The sequence below is a fragment of the Lampetra planeri genome, chromosome 2 (genome assembly GCF_965212315.1).
Source record: "Lampetra planeri chromosome 2, kcLamPlan1.2.h2, whole genome shotgun sequence".
NCBI classification, from domain to species: Eukaryota; Metazoa; Chordata; class Hyperoartia; order Petromyzontiformes; family Petromyzontidae; genus Lampetra; species Lampetra planeri.
In genome coordinates this window covers 17,753,754-17,779,436 of record NC_136108.1, presented here as the reverse complement: position 1 = coordinate 17,779,436, position 25,683 = coordinate 17,753,754, and the positions used below count along the sequence as shown (strand labels likewise).

The window sequence follows — 25,683 nt, the reverse complement described above, 5'->3', positions numbered from 1 at the left end:
GCACGACCCACAAGGAGACACGCAAGGCCCACATCTGTTGTGATGCAAATTAAAAGGGTTGGCATTAGTAATAGGGTGCAAGTGCAGACCGCCAAAAAAGTGATTATGAACTGTCATTAAAACCGCTTGGAAAAAAAAAAATAATTTCGCATTTTTTGCCCTGCTCAAAAATGTACATAAAAACTGATTAAATGATTGAATGTTACTGTAGAACAGCATTATACGATTGGTGCAATGCCAATTGTTATTTTCAATGAGCTCTTGCCATGGTGAAGCTGTGTATCACCGCAGAGCCTTAAAGGATCTAGTACAAAACCAAAGAGCTGGGCACCAGCAGGTCTCAGAGGCTGTACTCTGCGAAATGCAAAGGTGACGCCTTTAAAAATGGCCAAAGTGTTTGTGTCACTGTTGAGAATGTGAAGGTTGAGGATTATTTTTCCATGCTCAGGATTTCATGGGTGGTATGTTAATACAAATGGGGCCCTGTCATTTATCAGTTGACCGGTTGCTTTGCTGCTTCATGGTCTACCGAGAGGGCACCATCTAAAAATGTTGAAGGTAATTTTCCAGTGGAAAATAAACTATTCACTCCGTGTTGATGAAAACCCTACCCTCCCTACATCTACAAAGGACAGGCTGTCTTTCTATTATTTCGCTGGTGAATTGTATTGATGAATGGAAGGTGTTAGTAGATCAAATAAAGGAACTGAGGCCCTCTTTAGAGCAAGAGCTGATGGTTGCTCGCACACTCAAAATGTATCTACCAAAACAATCAGTTGTGTCCCTATATATTGTTGGAAACTTTGCTGCTCTAAATATCCATAAAGGGATTGGTATATACAAAGACTCATACACGTGTCCATAGCCACGTCACTCATCTGGATTTAGTGGCATACGTTGGATATACAACTTTTGAGGTTGAACACAAGTTTTGCCACACTTTAGGAATGTTGCAGTGGATGGTGTCTGTTCTGTCTGGGCACAAAAGAAGTGTGGTTGTACTTGTAGGTCACCTTTATTGGGAATTACTAGAAATATGGAACTGATATCACATGTAAAATACAAAAACCCTGCAGACCTGCAAGCCAAAGGTTTTTAAACAGCTGTGGGGCATGATTTGTGTCCTTAATGTCAGTCGGCAGGGGACGGACGAATGAAGGAACGATGGCCAAATATACCAAGTTTAATCTAGACTTGAAGTTTTCGTGACCGCAGGGATCTATACTCTTTGGTTCTTTGGGTAAAGTCATGTATATACCTACGTGATTTTACCAAAAGAACCAAAGAGTATACCAAGTTTTATTCGGAAGGAAAACTATAGACTGATACCATTGTTGTACCCTGGGCAGGAAATAGATGGTTTGCGTCTGAGGAGTTTGGGTAATGAGGTAATTTTTTTACATTCTCAGGCAAGTCACACAGACTGATAAAAGTGTCACAAATCCTCGGCTGTTTGTTGATGTCTTGCTGCGAGGTCAACTGCACAGCAAGCAGAGACGTCACACAGTTGTCTGACTGCTTACTCTTTACACAAGCCCGTTTTCCAGTCCAACACAGCACTTTTGTTGGAAAGTTTTATAACAACGTCATCACATGCATACAGGGCTCTGAGAGCAGCAGGGGTGATGTTGAATTTTGGCTTAGGTCTGCTTCGGGTGATGTGAGTGTTACGGCTCGACAGTGATGGATTTGTTGGCAGCACACACAAATAGATGAATTCAGGGATTTGAGCTGTCTTGCTAGTGGAGCCCCATGTGAACACTTGAATTTAATCATAATTTAATTAATACCTTTGTTGGTCATGCAATCTCTTAATTTATGTTTGTCTCAGTCACAAGATGGATGCTCTATACTCGTATGAAGGTATTGCATGAAGACATATTGCAAATCGGCAAGCTTTTATCTCTCCAAATGAAGAAATTATTTATTCATTTGATCGTCAACAATTGTTTTGTGGGACATTTCATTTCAGGTGAATTTCAAAGACCATATTTGATCCATTGAACAGTTAAAATAATTGCTGAGCTTGAGCGTAGATTTAACGATACACAAAGCAAAGAAGGCACTAATCCCATCATGCCTTGCATGCATGTCACGTGATCACCACATTGCATTTACGAACGTGTCTAGTCCAACAGCTCGACAGAGCTGAATGTGGTCATAATTATTGTTTAGGCCATCAATACATTTTTTGTAAAAATGTGACCATACTGTAGATTAGTTTCATCCTCATTATGACTCACCAGTAGAGTACAGTCATACTTTTTCACTGCTGCCTTATTTATGCCTCTGGGAGTCAATATATGGAGGGCTTAACTCTCTATATTACAGTCACCCCCAATAGCACTTGCCTATAGGCAACAATAATTCAAATCCAACTTCTATACGCGATGAGAAAACCCATTACAACCGGAAAATGCGTGCAGACTGAAAACAGATTTAACAACACACAAAGGTGTGCTCACAAACAGCAGAATGGCACAACAGCAGTGGGGCACTGCTATATTATTGGGCTCCTCAAATGTAAAGAGATATTTAATTTTGAAGGTGTGCCAGAATGCAATGGTAGAGTACTAAAATGCTGCTATCGTTATTAAAGAGGAAATGTCATTACAGTATTCCGTAATGCAATTGAAATTAATTGGAAAAGCCATCCCATGCGGACAATTTGCACTCTGCTCACAATATATATTTTGGAACGCAAGTTGAAAATACCAGCACTGCAGGTGAGCTGGAAATATGACGTATAAGATCAGTAACAAATGGTTCTAGGCAGCCGCTCAACAAATGCCACGGGGAATAGCAAAGCAATGAGCAGAAACTGTACACATAACGTTGAGACTAATAGGAGGCGTCCATTACATAAATTAAAGCAGTACTTTGCCGATGTATTGATGAACAACCAAAGGCTATATCATCTTCTTACCAATGCAGAGAGAATAAAACCTCTCGAAGTCGGAATACTTAGGGGAAAAGTCTTTGCGGTGATGGGGGATGTCCAGCAAACTTTAAAAAATGTAAGTATATATTTACATTTTCATGTAATTACCACCTAAAGTATATAACTAACATGTAATACGTTATAAATTACGAAGTATTTACAAATTACTTCTGACCATCACTTCAATAAAAGAATCACATTTACTGTTAATTCGAACCCGAGTCACTCTCGCCAGAAAGTGCACGTGGAAGCAACGACCATGAGTCTATGGCTGAGGATAAGCACTACCGCATTCTCATTTTAGTGGGGAAAACGTTCAAACGTGCTAAAGCAGGAATTTTACAAGATAAAAAAATATCCTTATGGAACTTCAGCAGTCAGTGAAGTCTCATGCGGTCAACAAGGAATGGTACATATTCTTGATTCTTTCGGTAAAGTCACGTAGAAGGGAAATAATAAAATAATAAAATCTAAAACAATAAAAATTCTCACGACGTTTCGACTGCAACACAAGCAATCATCATCAGGTGTGAAATAGACAGCAAGAAAATTTTGAAAAAAGTGGCGGTTTGTCCTAACGTCAGCACCACGAACAGCGATTTAGCAGTTGGTCAGATGGACGAGTCCATCTATGTTCGAAAAGGAATGGTACCCGAATGATTACGCCTCCTAATGATGTCTGCCGTGACTTCAACGTTCTCCTCTCATTCAACGTCTGACTGAACTCATTCGTGCCTCAGGGCTAGGCTAGATCTAAGTGAAAAAACAAAGTGCAGATGACATTGTGATTACAGTTAATAGACTGCTGCCAGTGGGGTACAATCACAAAAAAAGAAGAAAAGAAAAAACCTCACAATGGCCTTTTTGGGCAATGGCCTTTTTGGGCAATGGCCTTCGATGAGGAGGGTCGATGCCTGAAATATTAACAGTTCTAATACCTGGTTTAGATACATTGATTGCCCATATTTGAGCTAATAAGCATAGTAGTGCTTGCCAGTGCCATGGCACAGCAATTATATGCCTTGCTAACTCACCCAGCCTCCCCTAATACAGGCATTAGCTTGAAATTATGCACAGGAAAATTACGGTGGTAATTTTTCTTCTAATATAGCCTCATAAAATTACAAACCAATGCATTAATAAGCACAGCCTTTGCACGTACTACAAGTGCCACAATGTTTATTTTGTTGTACATGCAAAGTTAAATGCTTTGATATTCTGACTCAAAGAGATGCCAATGATGGATGGGAACCTCTGGAGAATTTGTGACAATCTTGCAGCATTATCCGCAACACAAATCCTATAAACACGAAAAAGGTCAGTGGCAGAAATATTTGCCCACCACATATGAGTACGAATTCAATGCTTTAAGGCAGTGCTATTGATGAACGTGCTGCCTTATAAAACATATTTCTCCCAATTATGTTCCAGTTGTACTAACTCCGTCATGTGAAGAGACTAAGCGTCGATTCAGACTTCTCACAGTGCAGTGCAACCCTTCGTGTTAGATAATTGCCCACAGAAGCAGATATCACGGGACTACCACTGAGATACCTTCAAGTGACCTGTTCCACAAAACAGGGGGCAGCACTTTCTCACACATCCTGCCGTTGAGAGTCATCGACACAACAGTCAAATTTATATTGTTTCATTCACAGAGGTGAAAATTAGCCAATAAAACTCACATTTTACGTGATTTTTTTTACATTAGTTTGTGACCAGAGTGAGACCATTAACATGGTGGATTTTAAAATAAAAATTGTGCTACAAAAAAGTGTCTGTCATCTTAAGGAAAAATTTCAGATTTCCGGTTCAAAGCAGGTAAGGTGAGGTCTTGTGAGTTGGAGTGGCCCGCCTGTTATATAAACACATGTCTAGTGTCTACATACAGTCTGTATGCATGCACTTGTATCTCTTTTCTACAAAAGCCACACACTCTACCACGAAAAAACTACAAAGGTAACAGACAATCTGAGGTCAAGACCTCTAGAAAAGGAAACCGCGGGCATTAATGGTTTCCAAGAAAATGTAATTTACTGACGTGTGTGTGTACATATATTCCCTGATATATAAAACAAATTGCAGCATGCTACAAAAGGCCATTGATAATTATCTGAATCGCTCATTAGTAGAGACAATTACTTGTAGGCAACACATTAATAATTATGACATTGAGAATAATTAGGGCTCAAGTAACTTATTTTGATCCAATATATAGCGAGATATGTCCCTGAATTACTATGATCACTCAATCAGAGATCATATTTCCACTGTTAAAAATAGTATTGCCTTTTTGAGAGCCAGTTGTTAAACAACCCATCAGGGGATGGGTTGTTAAAAAATACACACCTAATTTGTATTTCTTGGGCAAATGACATGAGTTTTAAGCTGTGATACTGAGGTGTACTTTTTTTTAGTGAATCATGATGTGTTACAATGTCACCACATCATGCCATTACTTTTGGGCGAATCTGATTAGGTGGCATAGACTATTGGGAGCAATTTTATTTTAGTAAGTAGTATGAGAAAACATTTCTCCTGAAGGCCAATAGGCTGATGGAACGAAAATGTATTTATTTGTATGTATGCATGTACCGCCAATACTCATTCTTCCCTATTATTCCAACAATTCTTATCAACAGAATTATTGAAAAATACAAGTACAGCACAGACACTAGGAGCCTTACCGCAATGTCGCCTGATTGGAGTCTCATGCCAGCCAAGGAACCTGTGCAAAGGGCCATGGCACATGATTAAGATGATACAATGCTCCTCTCTATATCACCATCTTCATCATCAGCACCGAAATCTTCATCATAGTAATAATGATACAGTAATACACCGATTTATGTCTCCCCTTTTACGTAATTTGACAAATACGTCGTCACTTTATTAATAACACCACCTGATTTGCGTCGCCTCAACCCACACTTACGTCGCTGACGGCATCATCCGTCCATTCTCACATCCGTCGCCTCGGCCTTCCCGTCGACCTACCCTGGAGATGAGCTACTTTGCGCCGCACATTAAGAAATGTACCGTACTAAATCTTGACTTAAAGCTTTCGTGACTGCAAGAATTCATATTCTTTGGGTCTTTCGGTAAAGTCACGTAGATGGTTCAAAGAAAATATTTTCTTTGAACCATTTTACTGTACTGTAGAGTACAATATACTATATACGTGCATTATTTTGTTGATTTGGAAAAATTGCTTTGATTTACATCGTATTGATATTCGTCACACCTTTTAGGAATGCATCCCCAACGTAAACCGGGGTATTACCTCATTTGTTTATTTTTACGCTGCAACTTTCACAAGAATCTCGTTACAAAAGAAAAACATAAACATAGCCTGTTGGGAACCCAAACAAAGCAAAAATATGACTTACAAGGGTACTTCAATCAATAAATAACTCAATAAATAACTCAATAAATAACTCAATAAATAACTCTGTGGATATGCTGCTAACGGGGACAAAGTACACTGCATTTTGGTTCCCATGTATCTAGACCCTTATATAAATCTAAACTACAATAGACCAAAATATTCATACTTTTTTTATGAAGCTATTTTACGAGGATGTTATGCTCATTACAAATATAGAAATTAACTAAAATATAACGACACTCTTGGTTGAGAGTCTCATCACTCTTGCAAAAAAAACTGTTCTAAGATTTCCATAAAAGTCTCATGAAGTTCTTGTAATTAATCCTCCCTTATTCATTGTGAAATGCTGTTATGTCGTTTTATTAATTGAACCCTCAAACATGGGGAGGATTTCTCCCTGCTCACTGGAATCCACTAATCCCCCAATCTAATCACACCCTCTGACCCTGGCAGCTGTGGGAATCTGAAAGGTCAATGGATTTTTTAAATCACCGCCTCAATGTGCCATGACACGGCAGTGGCCAAATTCCCAACCACCAATTTTATATCCTCCTCTAACCCCTCGTCACCTCTGAGCTATTTAAGCAAAATGACACGGAAATAAACCATTAGGTGAAAATTTATGATTAGGGTAAATGGCACTGAAATGAATTACAAAAACTGAAATAGAAGTTGTAGATATTTTCATGCATTCAGCAATAAACTAAAAAACATATTTTTCATAAAATCCAAAGAAATATTCTGAGGCTGTTAGACAAGGAATGGATTAAACTCATTAACATTTGTCCTCCAAGTGCTGTGCTGCACATAGTATCACCATGATTACAGTGTTTTTAAGCAACATGTTGTGATAGCAGTTCACGATATGCTATAGACTTTGCAAGTCCGATATATTTTGACTTGTTCACCAATTAAAATCACGTATTGCACTATCGCCAGCATAATTATATTGCCAGAATCTTTACCATCAACTTTACTACCAAGAAAATCATCATCAGCAACAGCACACCAGCAGTAATAGCAGGAGCCACATTTTCTATGTCATCTGCCGGAGCAAGCCATCTCTGCATTTGTGCCAATTACCTCAGGGTCTAAAAAAACTGTACTCATTATATCTGCAAGCCCCTCGATTTACATTTGGCACATCCTTTCTTTGTTACAATCCATCACCATCGTATTAAAAAACAAAGCGTGGCATTAAAAACCGACAAAGTTATTCAGAGAGCAGCTATTACAAGCATGTTCGATGTGTTAGGGCCAGAGAGGAGTTGGTAAGACAATAGAAGCTGCCACCACTGCCACTCCTCCACGCACCTGGGTTGTCACCGCTGAAAGCCACCACCTGGCAATTGGGAGAGAACCCATAGCGCTGCACCAGGTATGAAGACACCGGTCCCTGAAACATAAGAAAGGGAGATAGTCCAACAGGGCAATTGGCACAGTCTGCGCCTTTGAGATGGGCACAGCATTACACCCATGATTAGGTTAAATGCTTTTCCACTGGTATATCCGTGCTGCGCCAGTGCAGCCCCCCACAAAGAATGGGTGGTTTGTCACTGGCTATTTGCTGAACCAAGCCAGAACCATGGATACCGAGTAGAGTTTAAATACAGAGTAGGTGTAGCACAGGAAACATATAACTTATGCCCCATTTGTCTCACCCGACCTAGTCCGACCTAGCCCAAACATATGCCCAACAGCATGGTCAGATTATGGTTATATAAAACATTCCCTATATATAGGTATATATGTATATTTCACCAGTATATGTATATAAACAACATATATAGGTATATATAACCAAAAATTCAAACGGATGCCATAAGGAAATAGTTATATTGACAAAACAAAAAATCCAAAGTAATATTTTTGTAATGCAAAATAATGGAATAAAAGAAGGTTATGAAGCTTATATACTGATGAAAAAAGTGAATTTTAACAGTCGAAAATGAAATGTAATACAAAAATGAAAATTGTATGTAAGCTGATGACGGCCGCTTGTGTTGCGATCGAAGAATCGTAGTTTTTGGTTATTTTGTTACTTTATTTGAACCTATCTATGTGACTTTACCGAAAGACCCAACGAATATGTGAGCTATATTTGAACACGACTTTTCAACCTATCTATAAATATATCCAGACTCGACATTGGCATATTTCTCCCTAACATATATACGCAAGAATGGAAAAGAACTGGGTGAGAAATACGACGCTTGGTTTAAGTCGTGGGAAATCATTTACAGTTAATGTTTGAAAGTTTTGCCTTAAAAGTACAAGCGAAGCAGTAATTAAAGCTGGGTTTAAAGAAATGGGAGAGAAAAGCACTATGAAATATGGTCAAATCCTTTTCAGAATAGCTGCTTGTGCACTGGCCGGGTGTAAAACATGCATTATACACTAGAATTTCAGCTGCATTGTGTGCCTTTTGTACATCTACGCATTTAGTTTTCACTCAAATTCCTCAGTGACATGGAACACGCGTTTCTCGCTGTGCAATAGATACCGCCGTGGCGCAGGTGGATACGTGTTCTTATTGCAAGCCAAGCACATTCACATCCAAAGACGCTCGTAATCAGACGCGTTGCAAGCAACTCTCGACAGCTGCACGTGCACATATACATTCATATAAATGCACTAGTGGAATTGCACACACAAGGCATAGTTTCAGATATCCTGTTTTTGAATATGTATTCAAAACGTTACTGCAAATTAATCATCCTAAAATGCTACTTGTGTACACATAAACATTGGGATAAATTTGCATCCCAAATTATCCTATAATTTATTGAGCTCTTTCCAAAAATAAATAAGGAACTGATATGAAATGATGAACTGAAAACCCCACGTCCCTCCACAAACACCCTTGCGACTCATTTGGGATTTTTCTGCATGTACAGAGCACTTTTATTACAATACTGTTATTACAACAAAATTCCGCACTCGCCTGACCAGTTTGTTTAAGTTTTATTGCTGTTATTCCCTGTGCTGCAACTGCAAATCCATGGATATTGCAACTAGCAGGGAAACATGCTTTCAGAAGCAAAGGAAGCCCAATACACCAAAATTAAGTATTTTACGAGCATCTGAAACTGACACGCATGCGCTGTCTAATAATGGCAGAATAAATGCGGCCGTCATTAAGGAGGCAGCAGCCAGGTGTCATGCACCATGCTGCTTTGTATGTGCCATGCTTAAAGCAGTGATCCTTCTTATTACTAAGGAGCATCGCTGTTCAAAGAACAATTTCCTGGACCTTTGTGCTAAAGGTTGTCCACACAAATGAATGTACAAGCAATGTTCCACCAACTATAAGTGAGTCATACCAGTGAACAGAAATAGAGCCACCCTATTATGGACTCAGGGTCATCCAGCTAACGAATGTTCTATCAGTGGAGAGCAGGAGTGTCTGCTAGAGGTGAGTCATAACCAATGAATATTATATTGTTGGCAGTCAATTGACCTTAACTTATGGTAGGGCATACCATTGATTGTGATACACAAAGAAAGCAGTGGCACTTCAAGGGGTCATATAATTTGTATTCATACTCTTTGGATCTTTCGGGAAAGTCACGTAGAAAAAAAAAATCACGACGTTTATATCGAAACACAAACAATCGTTTTCAGGTGAAAAAAAACAGCAGGCGAACTGCTGAGGCAGGAGAAATATAGCGGGAGAGTTGCTGCAGCAACAGGTTATATAGGTTTGAGATGGGTGCAACCCATGGGTAAGTGGGCGGGGCTAGAGATGGAATTTGCATGTAAATATAAGATCGGAGAGCCAGATATACCTTACAACTACGGTGCTGAAGAGGCGGCCATTGTATTGCTAGAGATTAGCATGTCAATCTGTAATTTGCATGTAAATGTAAGATTGGAGTTACATTACCTTGTTAAATGTCTTTACATTAACAGGCTAAATGTTTCACTAACATAGCCGCTGCTCCCTTTTCCTCGATGTGGCGGTGGCTCTCGTTGTTTAATAGGCTGAATGTCTCACTAGCACGGCCACCATTGCGGTGGTTCTCTTGCGTTGACATGCTGGTCTCTCACAGTGCAGCGGCCAACGCCGCAGCTTTTTGTTGCCCACGAGGTGGCGTTGTGCCCGGTTCTCTGACACTGACATGCCAATCTTCTCATTAACACAGCCGCTGCTGCGGGAGCCGTCTCACATTGACATGCTAATCTCGAATCTCTAGCAATACAATGGCCGCCTCTTCAGCACCATAGTCGTGAGGTATATCAGGCTCTCCGATCTTATATTTACATGCAAATTCCATCTTGAGCCCCGCCCACTTACCCTTGGGTTGCACCCATCTCAAACCTATCATATAACCTCTTGCTGCAGCAGATCTCCCGCTATATTTCTCCTGCCTCAGCAGTTCGCCTGCTGTATTTTTTCACCTGAAGACGATTGCTTGTGTTGCGATCGAAACGTCGTGATTTTTATTTATTATTTTTCTACCTACGTAACTTTACCGAAAGACCAAAAGAGTATGAATTCCTGCAGTCACAAAAGCTTTAAGTCAACAATTTGTATTAAGTTTACGTGTGTAGTGGATTCAACTGAGTCGCAGATGTACTCTTTGGAGGCTACACATATTTATTAACACCAACACATTAACACAAAGTGGTTACTGCCCCTTTACCAGATAACCTATGGTGGTGGACCACCTGGCTAACTACGTAGTTACTGGGAGTAACTGCAACGGACAAGACCCTGGCTTGGATCCTCATTCACGTTTTGGTGACTTCTTCTTGGACATAGAATGTAGATCTTCAGATGACAACAGCAACGCTCAACCCCGGTCCCTGTGGGGACCCCAGTTTATATGCTGCTGGGTCGTGGCTGGCCCCGCCCTTGGCCACGACCACCTTCGAGAAACCTCTTGTCGTTTCTCAACCCTTCCCGTAGGATCTCACCCTCACACGTGACCACCCCCTAGCCCTCACCTGAGGCCCCTGTGTAGATCTTACTGGTCACATGCCTTCCAAGGTCAACCAGGGTGCCATGGCCTGGGGTAACCTCATCCCATGGCTGACACTCTCACACTCCCTCCTGTAGGAGTCGGCACTGCACGCCACGCGTGGTGCCACTGAGCGCTATCCCAGCGCTCACCGAGCCCCCTCTAGGGCTGGTACTGCACCCACCTAAGGGGTGTCCGCGATGACGATGCATCGCACGCCGTGCCTCGCTAGAGCCGGCATTACTCAGTGACATCCGCGATGTCACTACATGTGTAAGCGCGAGATAACGCAGGTCAGTAACTATCACACCAGGTTCCTCCCCTTACACCAAATTGAAGAATATGGTTGGTTTATCTTGCTAAGCGTCTTCTGGGACCTACACATGTTTTTAACACCTTACTTTTAAGAGGTATATTCATGTACCAGTTGCTCAAAAGACAATCCCAGCGGGGCATGTAAATAATGTAATATTCCAATCACTTTCACACAACAGCAGGTCAGCAAGAGCTGTTACCAGACATAAGCACCATGTGCTCATTAATATTTGTGATGTCGGGATTTGTACATCACATATATTAATAACATTACTGGATACAGGATAGCTATATTAATCAGACATAACCTAAACATTTCACCAAAGGGAGCATACCCGATAAACAACTATATGCTAAGCAATTGAGGATATCTGTTAGAGGGATACAAATTAAAAACACGTCAGAATGTGTGTACCTCAGGCAGTTCATTATGGTGGACCGGGTTCAAATTGATGAAATGAAGGTGGATGGGAGCAGTTTGAAGTTGTGCTTAAAGAAGACAGTTTTTAGTCAAGTTGAGACAATTAATTTTTGTTTAACACGTGACGCCTTCCCGGCACAAATCTGCCACTCAATGCACCATCAATGTACGTGACCAGGTCAGACAAATGGATCAGAATCATGGACATTGACTAATTGAACAAAATCTGAAAGGTACACAAAGCAGCATGGAGAGGTACATACTTGTAATTACACCTCAAAGACAGTAAAACAAAATGCGTGGATCAGGAAACAAACTAAAATCAGAAACATCACATTGACTATATTATTGGTTCTTTCGGTAAATATTCTTAGGTTTTTTCAGTAAAGTCACGTAGGTAAAAAAATTAAAATTAATAAAAGTAAAATCAAAATAAAATTAAATCACGACGTTTCGGAGGCAACACAAGCTTCCATCTTCAGGTGGAACAGTCACAGCACGATAGCTGTATCAAGTGAGAGAAATTCCAAGAAAACCGTATTTTTATATATACTGGTTGAGGGTGGGAGGAGCCAAGTTAGGCCCTGAATATTATTTTTGTGAGGTTCGGTGCGGCTGAAGCACGCTGTTAGGAAAGAGCCTTTGTTGTGTAAACTAGGTGCGGATGATGTAAAGGTGCATGTAAAAGGGACTGAGCCTTTTTGTTATGTAGAGATGATGCGGCTGAAATCGCTGCCAGGAAATGAATCTTTGTTGTGTAGAATGGTTGACTGAGCCTATTATTATGTAGAGGTGGTGCGGCTTAAATCGCAGCCAGGAAATTAGTCTTTGTTGTGTAGAATGGTTGACTGAGCCTATTGTTATGTAGAGGTGGTGTGGCTAAAATCGCTGCCAGGAATGCTCCAAATATGTGTAGTTAAATCTTTTTTGCATGGTTAATAACATCTTTCCAATGATTACTAAGTTTATACCCATCATCAGGGTTGAAATTATATCTGTGTTTGTATATTTGGATGGCCTCGTGTACAAACCTGTGATGGTAGCCAGGAGGCTTGCAGAGCACCTTAATCTCAGAAAAGACAATTTCATGAGAGCCCACAGCGTTGTAGCAATGATCGGCAACGGCGGAAGAATCAGTTTTGCCGTGTTTCAGATCTGCTTGTTGCTTGCAACACAAGCAGTCGAAACGTCGTGAGAATTTTTATTGTTTTATATTTGTATTATTTTATTATTTCCCTTCTACGTGACTTTACCGAAAGAACCAAGAATATGAATCCCTGCAGTCACGAAAGCTTTAAATACAAAATATCACATTGACTGTTAAGGATAAGTGATTGGGCTTGGTTAGGATATGGCAAGAAAGGATGATAACACCACTGGTCGAGACGTGATTGGTGCACCTATTGAGCTGTGCATGGTAGGCTACGGAGTTGTGCATTCACATCGCATAGATCAGTCGAGTACAAGGAAATCTGAGATGCGTTTGTCAACACATGAAGGTGTAAGACGCTACCCCAAACAATTGTAATACAGTACACATATAGTACACACAATTCTAGATTTGAAGCTTTCGTGACTGCAAGGATTCATACTCTTAGGTTTTTTCGGTAAAGTCACGTAGGCAAAAAAAGAAAAATATAATTAATAGAAAAATAATAGAAATAAAATAATAAATCACGACGTTTCGGAGGCAACACAAGCTTCCGTCTTCAAGCCATTGATTGATACACAGCAATTGAGCTGTGACGGTTCCACCTGAAGACTTGAAGACGAAAGCTTGTGTTGCCTCCGAAACGTCGTGATTTATTATTATTTTTCTATTTTTTTCTATAATTTTCTATTTTTTTTGACCTACGTGACTTTACCGAAAAAACCTAAGAGTATAGTACACATAGTTTAAATGCGTTTGTGCGCTCACAATTCTCAAGCTGTCCACTTATCTGCTGTGTGAAAGTTGAAAAACACACGCTCGAGGATGCCCCGTCATCCACTGCTTTGCCTGTGCTCTCTCTTGTTGTTATGTTACATTTATTTTACCAACAAACTAAATCGATTGTTCAATTCCGTCAGAAAATATTTTAGCCTTAATATATCTCATGAACCTCAGCCCTTTATCATGGTGGTCACTTGGATTAAACTGTGCAGTACAATTGATAAATGTTATCGAATTGTAAATATTACATTGTAAACATTTAGTTAATTGTGATTAAGACTTGAAGTGTTAATTAAATGTGTTTGGTGTTAATTATGTGTGCATGTAGTAATTGAGCATTCATGAATGACTTATTTCCATCATGCAGGGCATGCCCCATAACGAGAAAGTCCTTTCCCCAAATGAGTCCGGCTTCAATGGGTTTTACCATAAGCCCACTTCTCAACGATGTCTCCAGCGAGCTGGCTGACTTAATGTTGCAAAAGCCATTGATTGTGTGAGATGTTTTGTTTAGAAGCTATTAGTTACATAACCCTTATCTTTGGAGTCACTGATGAGCATTGTTTCCCGTTAACGCATCTAGGAAAATTTCAGCAACTGACCATATGATCCTATGAAAATCTACAAACGAAGATGCCTAATGGAATGACTGCATTTTGTAATGATTTTTTTTTTTTATCACGAGGAAGGCAACAATACACAGACATGCAAAGGGAGGTAGGAAGAAGAGGGTATAATATACAATGCCAAGTCACAGATCCTTAAGTAATTCTTATACACAGTCTGGACATACACACAGCAGCAAATCTGGGTTGCTAAAGTGTACATCCTGTGCATAGTTGTCAACCAATAACTAAGACCACGCGTTCAATCACAATACATGTATACCACGCACTGTGCACATCTTTTATCGGGCTTGCATATTTCTTTCACCCAAAAAAATATGATTTGATATTAGTCATTTGAAACTTAAAACATTTTGCTTGCAGATGCGAAAACCAGAGATATACTGCCAAGTCTAAAATCAGAAGTCTCCAATTGCTTAGCACAATTTAGATGCCAGACTTTCGTTGTGCTCATTTATCTCGAGGCCTACTTTTCAGCTTTATGTATTAAATCCTTCTATAATTTCCTGTTGTCTATTATCTAGAGTATATCTATATATATGCATATGGCAGTTATTGAAGATGAACGGGGATTATAGGAATTAAATATACATATGGGGTAGGTTTGGAGTGCTTTTGGAAAACTGAATCATGAACATAAATATACCAATATGCTGGAAGAGATTATTGTGATGATCGAGACTAAATAGCTGAGTGATAGCCAAAGGAGAGAACGTGTCCACGAAGATGCCCACCATGGATATGAAGTGATGAAATAAATGCAGAGATCACCGGTGTGATTTCCCGTCACCATGGCAATTGGAACAACTGCTTAATCATGCCACTGCTGGGAAAAGGAACTCCAATAGAAGGCGCTTTAGTGAGCCCATCTACAGCATATTTGGCCTACTCTGCAATGCTGGCCACAATCATAGAAGTGGGAATACCCACACTTTACCCCAATGGCAGAGCCAGTGGGGTGGGGGGTGGGGTGGCACGTGCCCCCCCAACGATCAGATCGAAATCCCTAATTGTGATCAGATCATTGCCACTGTGTAGCATATTATTACGTGACAGGGACTCTATGAGATAATAGGACAATAGTCTGAGTCCATAATTGGCAATAAGTAACAGCAAAGCAGTTATAAGTGACTCAGAATTGTGCGCAGTTGCGTATACAGTACACGACTTCCCTGAAGGCATTCACCTTCAGCGAGTGCGATGCCGATCACACACGGTTCGAATCCGTTCCTCGATCGATGGCTGCGCCATCGTCGCACACGCGTCGAATAAAAAGCAAGGGACAAGTCCTTACTTACTAACAACTCCTATCATTTTTCATTGCTGGAGGGGTTGCCCCCCCTACCTGAAAATCCTGGCTCCGCCATTGCTTTACCCCACCACACAAGAGCTGCCGATTGACTGTGGTGCATCCATTTATATTGCTTGGCGGACAGAGATGGGGCAAATAAAGAAACTTGCTTATTGTTTTAACTGCCCCTTCAGGAGATAGGAACTGGTGATATGTGAATTCCAAGTCGAGTGTGCTGACCATCACACCAATGGAACTAACTGGTAGAGGTTATACTAATTTATGCTGTGATCCATGATGAAATATATCGGTGAAGGTTTGGCTGTAAATAAAGGCAGGGGTGGTGACAGGGAGAGATGTATGTACCAGCACGGTGTGCGACGGCACAAGCTCCCCAAGCTTCTCAGCAAGGTTGGGAGCACACGCATCCAGGCAGCGCTGGGTCCAGCACTTCTTTCGAATGTCCAAAAGATTCATCCCCGAGCCTGCCAGCCCACACACACACAGGTGCCCCACATGTGTCGTCAGCTACTGCAGCTTGCCAGTCAGGAGGGAGGCACGCTTAGCTACGTGCAGTGCGAAAGAAGTTCAACATACGTACATACATACGTTGCTAGCAACAGAACAAGTAAGCAGCCGGGTGTATCCCCATGAGGCTCAACACCTTACGGGTAACATTTGTAGAATGATGGACTCTTAAGAGCCTCTATTAAAAATCTTTATGAAACGAATATGCGCATGTGTGTTAGCGAACATCCGGCGAAATCACTCACAATGTGGTTGCGCAATTAGGTAATGGTGATACAGTAACTGTGTGGTTGGTGGTTATAAAAAATTAACCCGTAAAAACAAAGTTTTTCACTATAAATCCTTTATATGCGTGGCGGCTAGAGTCCTCTCGTCCTCTGGCTTGAGATGGCTGCCACCTATGGGTCAGATGAATGGCTGCCACCATTAAGCAATTGGTAATTAAATATAATTTATTTTTTCCTAAAAAGTGTAAAATTTTGGAATTTTCTTTTTCACGAAAATACATTGTCACGCATAACGAGTCTGTCTGCAAAATGTCAGCTCGATTGGATCACGGGAAGTGGGTTAAAAAACGACCGAAATATTTGCACGGTCGTAAGCAAGCAAGCAAGCAAGTGAACTTAATATAAAGGATTTAAAAATGGAAACATTCTGTGGGATACTTTAGTGGCGAGCTAAAAAAAGAGGCTAGATTTAAATCAACGGGGTTCAACTTAATTACTCAATACTCTTCACTGCCCTCCTCTTTGTTGTCACACAATTAACAGCCAAATTAACAAATATATTAAAGGAAATCAATTGACACACGTTCAGCATGAAAATGGTCAAAGAAATGCTGCTATAAACAACATTTTTCACACATCTCGTCTCGGCACATCCTGAATCTTTGGCAAAGAAAAAATAATGATAAAACCGAAAACGAATAAAGTATTGAATGTGTGTTACTCATTCATCCCAAGGCAACTTACAGCACAAGCATAATTAATATTTCCTTAAATACTGTATCCCCGGGGTTTAGAAGACAATATGTACATTTTAACATCTATTGGATACTCATATTACACTTGGATAATGTATTTTATCTGCAAGGTGCATTTGTTGATGGATTAAATGTAACTTCATTTGCACTACTAACCCAACCCCGTTACCAGTTTATTAATTTTAAAACACATACTGTATATTAGGAATGTAAATACTCATACATTATACCATATTTGATACCCCCCCCCCCCCCACTCATTTTATCCTCACACCGCGTGTTTATTAAAAGAGAATGGCCAACCCTGTAATATAAAAAAACGGCTCTGTAATTAAGGACGCATACGACCCGTAACGTCGGGCAGTACGATCTTGTTTATTGTCGAGAGTGTACCATGCATTATAAACGCGAATTGAGGAAATGATTACAATGTATATCTATTTCAACAGGTATGGGCCAATATATTGAATTGTACCAAGTACTTTTTTACTATTTATGTGTACGTTGTGCAAAGTAGGCCTGTAAATGATTCAATAAACTGTCCTGCTTTCATGCTTCAACATTTGATTCAAGAGTTGATTTGAAGCTTTCGTGACTGCAGGAATCCATACTCTTTGGTTCTTTCGGTAAAGTCACATAGGTAGAAAATAGAATAAATCACGACGTTTCGGGCGCAACACAAGCGTCCATCATCAGGTGGGAAAGCATGGTCTGCTGCTGAGGCAGACTGTTTTTAAAAGGTTTGAAATGGGTGTAGCTTACACTATGGGAACCTCATTTGCCAGTAAAAAATATGATAATTGGTTCTTTACCCTTCTATCTGGCAACAAAACTGACACCTTTTTACAAGGAGTCATGTTTGCATAGACCGCAATACCTGCAGTCATAATACAAACAAAAGAACATAACTCTGATAATGTGCACTGTCCTTAAAGTTGATTGATCCACACCCGAGACAGCTTTCCTTAGAGCCTAGTCTCATATGGGTTGGACCAGATGACGCCAAAAGGCGCACAACGTTGTGCGCCTTTTGGCGTCATCTGGTCCAACCCATATGAGACTAGGCTCTAAGGAAAGCTGTCTCGGGTGTGGATCAATCAACTTTAAGGACAGTGCACATTATCAGAGTTATGTTCTTTTGTTTGTATTATGACTGCAGGTATTGCGGTCTATGCAAACATGACTCCGGGTGTAGCTTAGTTACATGCTAATTTCTCACATTAACATCACTAGCCCCGGCCACCTCTTTATAACCCTTGAGCTACACCCATTTCAAACCTTTTAAAAACAGTCTGCCTCAGCAGCAGACCATGCTTTCCCACCTGATAATGGACGCTTGTGTTGCGCCCAAAACGTCGTGATTTATTTGATTTTATACCTACGTGACTTTACCGAAAGAACCAAAGAGTATTGATTCAAGAGTGTATTTATTTGAAGCATCGTGGTGCGTTATATGGCTTCTAGGTCTCACGGGTCAAGTGAAAGAATGACAAACAACATATACAGATTTAAAACAATTTAATCTGCCACGCATGATTTGTTGTACATATATCACATGAGAATTGTTTTTAACATATACATCTAAGCATAGTACATAATATGCAAACGCTAATGCAGCGAATGAGAGATTTACAAAAAAGCACAACTTATGAGGCAGTATAAATCAGATTAAATGTAAATGCTTTCTTAATTTAATCACAATTGTGAAAATGTATGGAATCCGTAGGCATGGTGCAAAATGATATGCTAGCTGTCCACAGCGTTGATTCTGATTGTTTTTAGTTTTTTGTAAGATGACCATTTCATGGCGAATTGAGATGCCTATTGCAGACAATGTAATTGTAACAGTGTTATTTCTATAAAATGCCTTTAACAAAATCAGGCCCTGTTTCCCTGGCTCTATGCTCATCAACCGGGATTCATGGGCGTTGGTGAATGCCTATCGTCAGGTGGGCAAAAACTCAATCAACTATAATGGCATAAACGATCAGGCAATATTCTGTCTGATTTAGAATGTGATCATGAATACTATATATTTGGCCTGGTGGCACCATTGCTAAAGTGAGCTTGACTTACAATTAAAAATTCAAGTCGAGGCTACAGACCATTTCTTTTCTCTTCTGCCGATGACTTCCAGTATCTTCTCTAGGAAATTGTTTTCCATCACATCCTACCATACCTTCAACTTTATTTTCTGTCTCATTCTGCCCCCCAACCGCATCTCCTAATTTGTTTTGATATTTTTTCCCTTGGTTCCCCTTCTCTGCATGTCTCTCCCACGTGTAGAGATGTGGTCACATTTAGATGTTATATAAATGCAAATTGTCAAATTGTATGCATGCAGCAGGCATCGAAAAATATGTTTTATTTGGCCTCACATACACATAAGGTTAAAGGAACAATTGCAAGTCTTGAGCACAATTTAGGTACCCGTCAATATCTCGATAAGCATGGCTGCCGAGGCTATAAAAGCAATGTTTAAGGCTGAGAGATATCGTTTCAATAATGTCGTGTGAATGGGAGCTATAGCACATTTACAATGGATACTCAATCTCTCAGAAACCTCTTGTGCCCAAGGTGGTAAAAGGGCATGGCTGTTAGCACTTTTTCCATATTCCTTAACCAATGTCAGAAGTCAAAAGTCAAAGACTTCCTTGAAGAGAGTCATGAGTCTCAGTGAGGCTTTCCTGGATAAATACGTATAATAATTACCTATTTAAACAAGCAAAGGTGTGTTGCTGATCTCCTCTGTTGGTGGATCTAAGCCAGTCATGGACACAACCTAATCCAAGAGCAGGGCCAGTCATTGCCTGGCAACCACTGCCAGTCTCTATTGGTGCTCATGTTATTGATGGCAGGGAGATGACAGGCTGAGTTGACCACCGAGGATTTGACCTTGCAATTGAACGTACGAGTCAGTGATATAACTAAAGCTACTGATCAAATATATAGACTAGACATGTCACAACGCATCTATTTATCAATTAAATGTATTCACAAAACAGTTAATGACAAGCATCAAATAATGCATGGGCAGTGAAAGGACAAAACTTTAATAAATGCAGCGAATTTGTTTTTTAAAATATACAGAGTAGATGGTGAACTCAAAACCGATTATCAATTCTGGACTCAAATTGCAACCCGATTTGTGTGATTAATTGAATGCCGTGGGGGTGGGTAAGGCTAAGTAGGGGTGGGGGGGTTGACTCATGGCATGCCGAATATTAACAAATAAACCAAAAAATTCTCCAAATGTGTGGTTTTTGAAGGCGTGGCTCACACCAACCACTCTATGAATAGGAAGTTACGTGGTTCAATCTGTGTGAAAACAAAAATCCCACTACAAAATGTATACTTGTTAGCTCACCTTCATGCTTAATTTTTTTTGTTAAACCATTCATAATTATTCACATTCCTTGCGCACAAAAGTGCTTGTACAGATGCGCAGTTCACAAAGTGATGCTACAAAATATAACTCGGCAAACTATTTCTGCTCTGTCTTGTATATCCCATGCTTTTAAAGTCACTTAAGTGCATCTTCTGCGTGTGTGAGTTGCACCTCCATGATTTCATTACAACAATAACTCCAGCAGGGCAAGCCCTTATGATCACACGTCATTTTATGGCACCAAACAAGACCAAGTATTGCTTGAAAAAAATACAAACGTATGCGGCTTTGGCTCAAAAGCACTTGACATGCGGTCAGGCAATGATTTCTTTCATAATTCATGCCCACTCTGGCCAATTTGATTAATGCTTGGCCAGGGCTCATATTCCTCGTGAGGCCAACAATAAAACAAAATAAAGCACTTATGTGCCCTTCCAAAACTCTATTCTTTAAGATGTGTTACATAGTGTAATATAATGGCAATTTTTATGGAATTATTACGGGGGAAAAAAATCTCTGGCAGGGGCTCAATTTTTTTCCTTTGTTGATTGTTATTGGCATATGAGTGAATAATAGAGGAGAGGATAGAGGGGGCAGGAGTATAGGGCACACAATGACGTAAAAGGGCACATGTTGGGTCACAAGGACACACACCGATGTATAAGGACACAGTGGGGAATAAAGGCACATATCTCATATCTGCTCACAAGGGAGCTTGCATGGCATATGCGCACGTTTTGATGATAGATCATTTCATGAGGACAAATATTGAATGGAAGAGCAGATATTTGTTCAATTGGCACCGTGGGTTTAAGGACAAGCATGGGCTCATGAGGGCATACATTTTGTATCAGGGCATGTCTGTGCATAACGGCACATCTCAATTGAATATAACAAGGTGAGATCCCATTGAGATTCACTACCTCTTTTGCAAGACGTCTCTGGCTTGTTGTGGGTATTTTTGAAGTGTTGTATATTGGTTGACATTTGAGCACAATAATGTACTAACACAAGCTTTTTTTTACTACTTTATAATGGGCTGTGTGCTCCAGCAGATGACAGAAAACATATATGACTGGACAGCTTTTGTAATGAAACCAGCCTGGATAACGACAAAGCTATCCAGACTGTAAGCCCCCAATGCCTGTACATAAGGTCAATTGTTGTGTAGAGAGGGACAAAGACGGATGTGAACTGACAATGCAATCAGGTAAATTGGCAAGAGGGAGGAAAATGAATCATTAATTCATTGAATTCATCAATGCATCATCAGTGAACTTAATACCGAGCCAGGTGAGTGCCCATTGAGAAAAAGGTCTCTTTTGCTTGGCAATGCACTCACCATCACTGTAGTCAATCGTTGCATAGTCACCGAGGAAAAGGGATGCAGCAAAGCTGCTCACCAGTGAGATCCGCTGCAGGTTCAACAGAAAGGAAAGGCGAGTGGGTTACCACAATACATGTGTGTGGCTTCTCCACAGTGCAAGGCATGAATTGGGCTAGAAGAGTTGGTACGTGCAGAGGTCAAGAGCCCAGGCCCCCAGCCAAAGCATTATCTGCCCCAGCAAGCACAGCAAATGAGTGATAATGTCCTCTGACCTTAACCATGTGATAAGCTACTGGGATAAAAAAAAATGAAAACTTGCGTGAGTGTGTGCGTGTGTGTTTTATAAATATGGCGGATTGTGAACAATCTAGTCCAGTATGCGAGTCTTCGCATGATGGACTGGAATTATCCAGCAATTCTGGGTAAAGCAATTTTAAATGTCTGTGATAATATGAAATCCAGTTTTTGCATAAATCAATAATTATACGACACTGTAGAGTTGTGCAGGCATATCACCTTCTTTTTAAAGTCAGTCAAACAAGTAGTGGGGCAACGCTCTTCTCCATTGGCAACCTGGGCCAGTGGTAGAAATTGAAAATGTTGTGGTGGGGACATGTTTCCACATAGGATGACTATTGTTGACTTACTACAAATTGGAATTTATTTTACCGACCGCATACGGATGAATAGCTAAGTAGACCGAAATTAGTTTAATACCCTACCAAAGGTCCAACTAGAACCACATCGAGAGTATGTGTCCTTCAGCCAACTGCATTCCGTTATCGAAACATCTGACCCACTACGTTGAGTGACGCTCATCAGACACCACCACGCAGGAAATCTGTCACAGATTGTGACCTCGTTCATCACAGCTTGTCCGGAGCCCCCAAACCTTCTTTCCCAAAGAGCATTAGCCATCAAAATCTGAGTGAGGTTGAGAAGGGTTAATGGAGTGGGTAAGAGGTGTGCACAAGAGAAGAGTGGAACTCTGTGGATGTGAGGTGGAATGACGGGGGGGGGGGGGAGGTTCGGCAGGGAGTGCTCTTGGTAAAGGGTAAAGCATTCTGCACGTCCTTGTAATAAAGGTTTTTGAAATGCTGCACGGCCCAATCACTCGTGACAATCGTGTGACAACGGTTAGGTTTCCAGCTGGCCAAGAAGCCTTTGTGTTTTGCGTTTAGATTGCACTTTGATAGCATCAAAGCCACAGTGAGTAGGAGCTCAGGGTCATGTATGAAAAGATGACAAATGGTCTCCCCCACCCGGTGGGTAGCCATGCTGCTGCCTCACACTGTAATGTCATTTTTAAAGGCTTAAACATTAAAATAAAGACGTGTAAAACAGCGGTCCCTCCTTATTTCACAGTCTGCCGTTTCGATAATGTTATTTTAGAGGCCCCCATGGCGTGTCCGTCAAGCGGGTTGTTCAACCATTCTTCACCACACCAGTTATTGCGGCCTGATAAAGGGGGGGGGGGCGTCTGAGGAGCAGGCCCAGTCCACTGATGTTGGCCATGGGTGGGAATTAAACCCAGGTCGACGGGTGCAGAGTGCAGCATGCTAACAACCACTGCCACACTGACCACTCACCCCCCCCCCCTAGCATTTTGATGTGTATAAAGCGTGATTGTCAATCAATTAGACAGGCTATTGATTATTATGACAGTTAACAAGTTGAGCTGTTGTTCACCCATTCAAAAAAACTGCAAATATATACTGCCTGTTAATTCAGATAGATCTTGCCAAGTGCCACGGTGAATTTCTAGCCTCACAAATGGATGTTTATGAGTTAAAAGCCTCATCGAAGGGCGACTTAGCCCAACGTCTCTCCATGTTGGCTAAACGAGGAACACTGCGTGGGAAATCAACAGAGGTCATCCGATAATAAGAATGGCTCTTGCCATAAGAATGTGAAAAATTCACCAGTGGCTGAAGAATATCAGTCTTGCATTGAAATTGTTACATGTCCACTGAAAAAATGGTATTTTGGACATTATTACAGGTGAGCTGTGGATGTTACTATAAATTCCCAGGGCAGGTCTAGTCGGCCCAGAATGAGCATCCACTGGTGTGCACATTATGCCGTACACATATGTACGCATGCCGCGGACGTGTTGGACGTGAAGAGCTGCGTAGCTTATGGACCCGAAGACCGACTGATTAAACTCGCATCACGCAATTGCAATCGCAAGATGACTCTGAAGCGCGATTAAATGATTCCGAGGTGCCATTTAAACGGCATCTCGGGTCACCCGTGATTGGCGTGCCGGCCTGACGCAGCTTCCTCCCGGCACTCACCTCTGTGTCCTCGTATGCCCTGGGCCAAGTGCGGTAAACCTTGGCGATCTGGTTCCCCGTGAATCGCTGAGGGAACAGAATGCGCGTTCCACGCGTCAAGGACAAATGAGCAACATGTCGTTGAATGTGAGGCATTTAGTTATTTATTTCACCAAACCCCCTCCTACCCCCCCGCCACCCACACACAATCCCTTCCCACTCCACTATTATGACCTTGCAAGCATAACACACACAAATGCATCTTTGCCCTGTGCTGCATGCGAGCGATAGAGCTGCATAGTCGGGTTATAGAGAGCGGCTGAATGCTGAAAACATGCTTTTATATAGCTGTGCATAGAGCTAGATAGAAAAGGCAGTTGTCCATTCATACACCTGTAGGTTTTCAGGTTATATTTCTAAGTGGGTCAAATCCAATCTGTAAATGACAAAAAACCCCATCATGACAGAACAACATTTGTAGGCTAGAATACCATGAGTCTCAAACAAAGCACGGAGTCTCTGTGCAGATTCAAATGCTGAATAAAATGACTATTGGAAAACATTACTAAACTTAATTTTGCGTTGAGGTTAATGTGACTGCTGTATATGCAGTGTTAACGTTGTTGTGTGAACAGTTTATGCATTTTCAAACTATTTCCATATTGCGCTTGATTTCAATTTAATTTGGCATATTTGGTAAATATGTTTGGATTGTGTTTATATTCAAATACAGTAGCTGCTGGATTGCCGATTTATTATGTTATCTGTACACTTTATATAAAATATTGCTTCAGGGAATCTGAGTGTGCAATTGGCTGTCAGGTGAAATTAGACACTCTCATGCTCCATCTGCAAGAGAAGGCCAAGACGTGTTAGCATGATATTCCAAACTGCGAAATTGAGAATAACTGCCACACAAACTTACTCAATAAAAATATTAAATATAACAACATAACTGTCGATATCCATGTGTAGTGACATAGAATTGGCCACATAGTAGCATAGCGCTGGCTGCTGGCAGGGAAGGGGATCTGCAGCTTACAGCAGCCCTGACTGACAGCAGGCCACGTGATAGACCAGAGAGGGATGTAGGGGAAAGGTTACGGAAGGGGCACATCGAAAACCCGCTAGTAGATTCCAGAAGGGGGGCGTGGCCGGGGAGGAGCCAGGCCACGCTGACGGAATAAGAAGGGCCCCGGGAGGGGACCTCGGGGCTGTCGTTTGGAGTGGGATCCCCGTTGTTGCTGTTGAAGATCGGCGCCATCGTTGCTGTCTCGGTTCAGCGCCGTCAGTGTCAGACGGC

The 25,683-nt window shown here is 41.0% G+C and overlaps 1 protein-coding gene across 3 annotated transcripts in view; it reads right to left on the bottom strand.

Annotated features, from left to right (window-relative positions):
- Positions 1–25,683, bottom strand: part of XYLB (xylulokinase) — a 164,312-nt gene that overhangs the window by 114,836 nt on the left and 23,793 nt on the right. For all 3 annotated transcript variants that reach the window (XM_078609301.1, XM_078609310.1, XM_078609319.1), the window contains 5 exons: positions 24,402–24,467; positions 22,120–22,192; positions 16,246–16,364; positions 7,644–7,725; positions 5,629–5,669 (listed from right to left, as the gene is read on the bottom strand). In XM_078609301.1, coding sequence (XP_078465427.1) covers positions 5,629–5,669; positions 7,644–7,725; positions 16,246–16,364; positions 22,120–22,192; positions 24,402–24,467 — 381 coding nt within the window. The remainder of the gene's footprint in view (positions 1–5,628; positions 5,670–7,643; positions 7,726–16,245; positions 16,365–22,119; positions 22,193–24,401; positions 24,468–25,683) is intronic.